General features: G+C 38.0%; 1 protein-coding gene across 2 annotated transcripts; it reads left to right on the top strand.

Annotated features, from left to right (window-relative positions):
- The first annotated feature begins 349 nt into the window (after positions 1-349).
- LOC131898959 (melanoma antigen preferentially expressed in tumors-like) lies at positions 350-7,200 on the top strand. 2 transcript variants are annotated; one of them, XM_059250264.1, is made up of 6 exons: positions 350-798; positions 1,551-1,625; positions 3,040-3,194; positions 4,426-4,729; positions 5,164-5,748; positions 6,509-7,200. In XM_059250264.1, the coding sequence occupies exons 4-6, from the start codon at positions 4,434-4,436 to the stop codon at positions 7,020-7,022; spliced, it is 1,395 nt and encodes a 464-aa protein (XP_059106247.1). In that variant the 5' UTR covers positions 350-798; positions 1,551-1,625; positions 3,040-3,194; positions 4,426-4,433; the 3' UTR covers positions 7,023-7,200. The 2 variants fall into 2 exon arrangements, with proteins under 2 accessions (XP_059106247.1, XP_059106246.1); XM_059250263.1 differs by having other exon boundaries at positions 1,551-1,630.
- The last annotated feature ends 236 nt before the right edge of the window (positions 7,201-7,436 follow it).

The raw sequence follows: 7,436 nt of genomic DNA, 5'->3' as shown, positions 1-7,436 counted from the left end.
TTTTTGTTGTTTTTTTTGTTTTTTTGTTTTTGTTTTTTTTTGTTTTTGTTTTTTTGTTTTTTTTGTTTTTTGAGATAGGGTTTCTCTGTGTAGCTTTGTGCCTTTTCCTGGATCTTGCTCTGTAGACCAGGCTGGCCTCGAACTCACAAAGACCCGCCTGCCTCTGCCTCCCAAGTGCTGGGATTAAAGGCATGTGCCACCACTGCCCGGCTCATATTCTGTTTTTTTAAATCGTTTTACTTGTTCCTTGCTGTCAACAGTGCACTGGTTCCAGAAATCTGTCAGTGCGTTTTCACTGAAATTCTGTGCAAGTTCATGATCTTTGTATCCTATGGTATAGTATTGGCATATAAGGTACTGTGTTCCTAATTATACATTAATTCATCTATAAATTACTTACAGTTTCCAATTCAATGTAAATGCTATGTGAATTATTGTGCTATATTACTTAGGGAATGGAGGCAAGAAGACATCTTGCACATATCCACTCCAGAGAGGTTTTTCAGAGTATTTTTTCTATCAGTGGTGGGTGGAATCTGTTAATCCAGGACTAAAGATACAAAAGGGTAACTGTGTTTGTGTTTTGGCTACGTGAAAATTATTTTATTCCAAACACTCGAGTTATATAAAACTGTGTACTGGGGGAAGTGCCACTCCTCCCTCCTGCCTTCTACCCTGTCCTGATTTCCCATTTCCTCCCTGTCCTCCTCCTGTAGGGATAACTGCTACATTCAGCTACGGACTCCTCTCTCCTGTACTTTGCAAAAGGAGAAATTACATGTTTTGTTATATAGTAAGGTAACAAGATAAGCCATCCTATTTTTTTCACGTAACAGCATTTGTAGGAATGACACCGTGCCATTTCATAGAGATTTTTGTTATCCTTTTTCACATTTGTATCAGACATATTTGTATGAACATACTGTCTTTTTATTTAGATATTCACCTATGTATGTTTTAAATTGTGTTTAATATTTTGAAATTTTTAATGCTCCTATGAATATCTCTAGGCAGATGGATTTTTGTATTTATGGAAATAGATCTTCATAGGCCCTGCAGTAGGACTATTGAATCAAATTTAAGATCATACGTAGTTTTGTTAGACAGTTTAAAATTTTGTCCCAGAATCATTTTCCTAGTTTTCACTTCCACTAACAATGTGTGAGAATCACTGTTTCTCACAGTCCCATTAACAGAATGTGCTGCTTTTACTTTAAATATTTTTGCCTGTAGGTGGCCTGACACTAAATGATAAGCACACAATTGTTTTTATATACACATGCCTAATGGCCATTAAAATTGAGCTTTTTATCATTTGTGGACTATACTTTTACGTTATTTTGCATGAATTACTAATTCACATCTTTTCCTAATTTTTATACCAAATTTCTGGTCCATTGTCTTTAAGTTTTAGATATCTGTAGATAATTAGCACATTCCAGTTGTCTCTGAAATTTTTCAGCTGCCTTTTGATTTAATTGTGACTTTCATACTTTGAAATACTTTCATTTTTATGTGACCAAATTGCTTCTTTCTTTCTTTGCCTCTAGAATTTGAGTGATATTTAGAACATCCTTTCTTCCGGTGAAGTTAAAGAAGAGCTGCCATATTTTCTTCAAGAAGCTGTGTGGTTTAAGTTCCTTTAAAATTACTTTTATGTTTATGAGTGTTTTGCCTGAATGTATGTATGTGCATCACATGTTTGACTGGTGCTCTTGCAAGCCAGAAGAGGATGTTGGAGTCTTTGGAACTGGAGTTATACAGGCAGTTGTAAACATCTATGTAGGTGCCAGGAACTGAACTCAGTCCTCCAGATGAGCAGCACATACTCTTAACTGTTGCTAAGATGGTTCTCTAGTCCTTGGTTTAACTTTTTGCTTAGACCGTTAACCTATGTTATTATGTATGTAAATGGCACATTTTATAGATCTATTTTAGAGTTTATTCTAATTGTCTCACACTCCCCTTTGCTCCAGCGATGTTGCAGGCCACCTTTATTAAGCACTAATTTCCACTGGTGTTGACTTGTATTTCTAGGTTGTTTAGGCTAATCCATTGGGATGTCTGTTCTTGTAGGGTTTTTTTTTTTTTCACTTTATGTGTCTGGGTATTTTGCCTGCATGCACATCTGTGCACCTGCGCATGTCTGGTTCCCATGGATGTCATAATGGGTCTTGTATCCCTTGAAACTAAAGTCACAGATGGTTGTGAGCTACCATGTGGATGCTGGGAATCAAACCTGGGTCTGAAAGAGCAGTCAATTCTTACTTAACTGCTGAACCATATCTCCAGCTCATTTCTTTTTTTTTTTTTTAAAAAAAAGATTTATTTATTTATTTAATTAATGTACACTGGTGTTTTGCTGGTATATATTTTGTGTGAGGGTATTGGATCCCCTAGAACTGGAGTTACAGACAGTTGTGAGCTGCCTTGTGGGTGCTGGGAATTGAACCCAGGTCCTCTGGAAGAGCAGCCAGTGCTCCAAGTTGTTTAATTCCATTAAATGTTTGCAGATATTTTTGCAATTGAATTAAAAGTCTATATCAGGGAAAACACATATTTTTGATACTAGGCTTGTCAGGGAAAATAAAATCACAGCAGCAGCTTGCTTTGGCACTCTTAAAATGGGACCTGGAACCGTTGTTAAACCAGACTTCAGGCACTATTAATACTTTGAACTATACTGTCTGAATATTTACATATTCACTCAAAAACAGGCTGACCTTAGCTACTAGCATGAACTTCAACTTTTAAAACAAATTTCACTAGTGTTTGTAACAGTTTGTGATATCATCACCCTTGCTTCCTAAGTCTGCCCAGTCCCTTTCCTACAAGCAAGTTTGACTTTTACTTCAGACAAGGGAATCACAGTTCTTGACAAAGGGGGTGCAGTTAAATTCTCTTGCCCCTTACACTGTAAAAGGAGCCCAATATTTAGAACCTTGGAACATGGTTTTCAGGATTACTTGAATGTTGTCTCCTGGGATTGCAATCCTAAGAAGTCTCAAGTTGATGTAATTCTTCTTTGCCTTTGACCAGGGTGAATTTTACCTCAGTTGGCAAGTTATTCTATCCAAGGACAGTGACTGAGTGGCAAGTTATTCTATCCAAGGACAGTGACTGAGTGGCAAGTTATTCTATCCAAGGACAGTGTCTGAATGTATACAGGTTCATAGTAAAGTGCCCTAGACTAGGTATGTGATAAGAAACAGAATTTTTGTTTTTTGATGGTCTTAATGGTTTGGCTTGTAATTTTACTCATTCGTATGATATTGCATTGTTTTATATAATATCTATTTTTATCATTATATGTTCTGGCACTTAGTGCCCTCTAGTTCATTTTGCCATTTTTTTATGGTAGAGAGAAAGGTTATGAATACTCTGATTTTGTTTCTTATATATTACAAGAGTCTTATTTCCTGCTTCTGTTTCTTTTATCATCATTACCAAAGTTCCTGGCAATGCTTCTCCCATCTCTCGGCTTTTATTCTTCCCCATAAGCTCTATGGTTCAAACACTGACGTTTCAGATCATTCACATCTGTTACTTAATGCCATTCATTTAGTTGGTAACATATATTAATCACACATCTGAATGGGAGTCATTATGGTATTTCCACAACTGGTTCTAGCTTACTTTTATCATATACAACTATGCTTTTTCACCCTCAATCCTCAACTATGGCACTCTTTCCAGACCCAAGGAATCACTGTTCTGTTTTCAGTTTGACTACTTTTTGGTTTTGAAATATGGGGAAAAACATTAAGGATTTAAATTGGACTTTTTAATGGAGTGTCCCTTCTCTAAATGGTAGCTGCTTCCTTTAACACTGGGACATATTTTTTTTTATTTTAAGCTTATTTCAGACCTAATTTTCCTGTCTGAGGTTTTATGTCAAGTTCAAGACCCTAATTATATTTCTTCATTTCTATCTCTTGCAAGTTTTTGTCCATCTGCTTCACTACACAAAATGTGTGGTAATGAAGTTGGACTGGCTGCAATTTCTGTCTTTTTCTCTTTAATAATTGTCATTTTGATGTTTTGTTATTTTCTGTTTCCAAGATAATGATGATTATATCAATATTATGTATATTTAAAATTTCATTCATAATGCTTTGTATCTTTTGAAGGGAAATACTGGGTATCAGGTAGATAGATAACTAACTTCATCTTCTATTAACCATTTATTTCTAATGCTAGTCTTTCATGTACACACATACACGTTTGTATACACACGTATTTGTACACTCATAACAATCAGTTTCTAATCTATGCTTACAGTAGAGGTCTCTAGATGTGGTTATCAGTCTCATAAAAATTATTCTGTGACTACTTAATATATTTTCTACATTGCTCACATTCATTTTAAAAAAGAGTCTGAAGGTGTCTTCTCAGGACTTCTAAGTATCTCTCATCCTGATGCAGGCTTATTTATGATGATGGATGAAAGGGACCCATCTACGCTGTTGGACCTTGCTATACAGAGTCTACTGAGCAATGAACCTGTTGCAATTCATTCCCTCGGGGAGATCCCCAGAGAGCTTTTTGTTCCATTGTTCTCTGCTGCCTTCATGGGAGGATATAGGAAGACACTGACAGAAATGGTGAAGATTTGGCCCTTTACCTGTCTCCACATTGGAACATTGAGTGTACAGGAACCTCAACGGGAACTCCTAAAAGCCATGGTTGAGAGTCTTCAGTTCCTACCTGTCCAGAACCCGGCTGCTAGGTAAGACCTTGTATAGTAAAGACATGGTAAGACACAGGAGATTATTTCACAGCCTGCTACTCTTCCAAAGGTAGTAACTAGTGAATGTTGAAGATTTATGTGTGAAGCAGTTGGTCCAAAACTTGGTAACACACTAAAGGCTGATATATTCAATGTTCATTATGAAATTTATGTTATTGAGGGTATCATTGATGGATTTACATAACAAGTGTTATTACACAGAAGAAAGACAGCAACTTTAAGATTGGAGAGGATTTAAGGAGAATAAAAGATGGGGAAACTAATTAAAGGATGTTGAATTTTCATGATATAGAACTTGTTAGTGTTTGGCATAAAGAATACAGACCAAGTCCCTACATGCCATTGTTGACCCTGTGGGTTTACATTAAAATTTGCATACCTCTTAGATGTTCTATCTCCTCTTTCCCCTACAGGAGCCCTAAACTGAGGATCCTGGATGTAAGGCAGGGTGTTGACTGCAGGACAACATGCCCTGAATTTGGAATCAGATCGCCTACTTGTTTTCATGGCTGTACTCACTCTGTACGCTCTATTCTGAAGTTAGAAAGCCAGTGCAGCATTGTCAATTTGAAGCCTAAGAGTCAATCCTCAAGGCAGCCTATGGAAATACTAGTAGACCTATCCCTCGATGGCACCTTGAGAGAAAGGGAATTTTTTGCTTTGCTTCTGAATAAAGTTGAACAGAGCTCAGGGTCATTACACCTCTGCTGTCGAGATTTGCAAATTGATAAATTTTCTTATGCCAGAAACACTCTGAAGTTTTTAGATCTGACATGCATTCATAACCTGGCAGTTGATCAGGCTTCACTGAGTGAAGTTACCACCATTTTGGCTCACATGATCTATCTGGACAGCCTTAGTCTGTCTAAAATCACTTTTAGGTCTTTGCATGGAAAAGTCTTCCAAATGTTTCTCAACTGTCTTAGGCAGATGAACTGCCTGAAAGAGTTCAACTTGTCTTCCTTCAGCCTCACAGATCATCTAGCCAGCCTACTCAGGTGAGGGCTTGGGATATGTACCTGGGTTCCTGAACTGCCAGCCTGTTAAGACAGGGGAGAAATCATCCCTGGGAATTCCTGAGATCCTTAAAACCCTTTATGCCTTTTATCCCTGCCCTCCAGAGAATTTGAAAGTAGGCATACAAAAAAGTCTCTCTCATAGTCTGAGGAGAAAAACAGGATAAAAAAAAAACCTTAGTCAGCTGAGCATGTGCGGGCAGTGTGCTCATTCCAGAAGTATAAAGATGAAAAGAACAATGCAGTCCTCCTCTGGCCATCGAGAGAGGAAGAGGAGGAATTGAGAGAAAGACTTCAGGTTGGGCACAGGTGCACATAGCCATCTACCCATAGACAGTAATGTCAGAGCATTAGGAAAATCTCCAAGGTTCAGGCCGTGACTGTACAGGCTGTCACTTGTGGACGGGCCACAGGGAGCTAACAGTTGGTTGCTCCTCTGTCCTGTCTCTTCTGAGCAGGTGAACTAGCTCCACTTTTGATTATATTGTAATTACTAAGTAGATAATATTTTCCACTAAATCTCTGGCACAAATCTCTATATTAATATACTGTGAAAATTCTCAAGGACATAAATTCTATCTGAAAATATAAAAGTAACTTTTCTGGGTCACAAATCTATTGAGCGAATTCAAGCCCATATTGTTAGCTGCTGCAATGCATGTGTGCAAAACAGCTTATTCTAGATTCTTCGGACTATTTTCCCTCATCTGAGAGTCATTCTATTTTTGTTTTCTCTCCACAGAGCCTTACCACCTAATTTGGACTTCTTGTATCTGCCATTCTGTGAAATTTCTTGCAGAGATCTCAAATTTCTGGCCCAGAGCCCTCAGGCCACCCACCTCAAGCTGTTGAATCTTAGTAACAACCCAATGTATTGGGATGATTGTGGGCCTTTTCAGATTCTTTTGCAGAAACTCTCAGATACCTTGCAGCATTTGGCTATAAATCATTGCCATTTAACAGATGCTACACTCTCTGCTATCCTTCCAGCCCTAAGTAAGTGTTCCCATCTCCGTGTGATTAGCTTTGTCTCTAACCCCATTTCGATGCCTATGCTTATGAGAATCCTTCATTACTTAACACCTTTGATGGAGCTGAAATACGTGATTTACCCTATCCCTCTACATTGTTATGAACAATGGCGTTTTCATGGCAGCTTAGACCGACAGAAGCTTGCTGATGTCCAAGCACAACTGAAGGCAATGCTACAGGCAGCAAAGCGGAGTGACATGAACTGGATCACTTATTCTCAGTAAAGTCAACTAAGTTTCAACCATAATATGTGACCTGTTAAACATTCGATGTTCATTTCTGGAGCTCCTAGAATAATGTATAAGATCCTATGTTACAGAAAACTATAGTTAGGAAATACGGACATGTAACTGATAGCTTGAAGCAGTAACTCCAAGACAAAAATAGACAACTTTGAGAGTGCCTGTGTCTCTTTTTGTTGTTCTTGATCCTACTTCATCTTCCTGACTTAAGTGCTGGGTATATGATATGCCATGACTACATCATGGTACACTGTATGTTTCATTCACTGGTGGATACCTAACACAAACACCGTTGCAACTTTTCCTGGATTTGTTTGTAGAGGGAGAGGTGTCCTTGAGGACAAAGCTTTTGCCCTCCCACCAAGTTACTTTAGATTTCTCATATTTAAGACTTCC

The sequence above is a fragment of the Peromyscus eremicus genome, chromosome X (assembly GCF_949786415.1).
Source record: "Peromyscus eremicus chromosome X, PerEre_H2_v1, whole genome shotgun sequence".
Lineage (NCBI taxonomy): Eukaryota > Metazoa > Chordata > Mammalia > Rodentia > Cricetidae > Peromyscus > Peromyscus eremicus.
Note: the sequence above shows the minus strand (reverse complement) of the source record. Positions and strands in the feature narration are given on the sequence as shown.

Excerpts from the sequence above, each read along its gene's own strand:
- LOC131898959 (XM_059250264.1), top strand. The coding sequence starts at position 4,434 with ATGATGATGGATGAAAGGGACCCATCTACGCTGTTGGACCTTGCTATA. Across the intron at positions 4,730-5,163 it reads GTCCAGAACCCGGCTGCTAG|GAGCCCTAAACTGAGGATCC; the intron begins GTAAGACCTTGT and ends TTTCCCCTACAG. Across the intron at positions 5,749-6,508 it reads CATCTAGCCAGCCTACTCAG|AGCCTTACCACCTAATTTGG; the intron begins GTGAGGGCTTGG and ends TTCTCTCCACAG.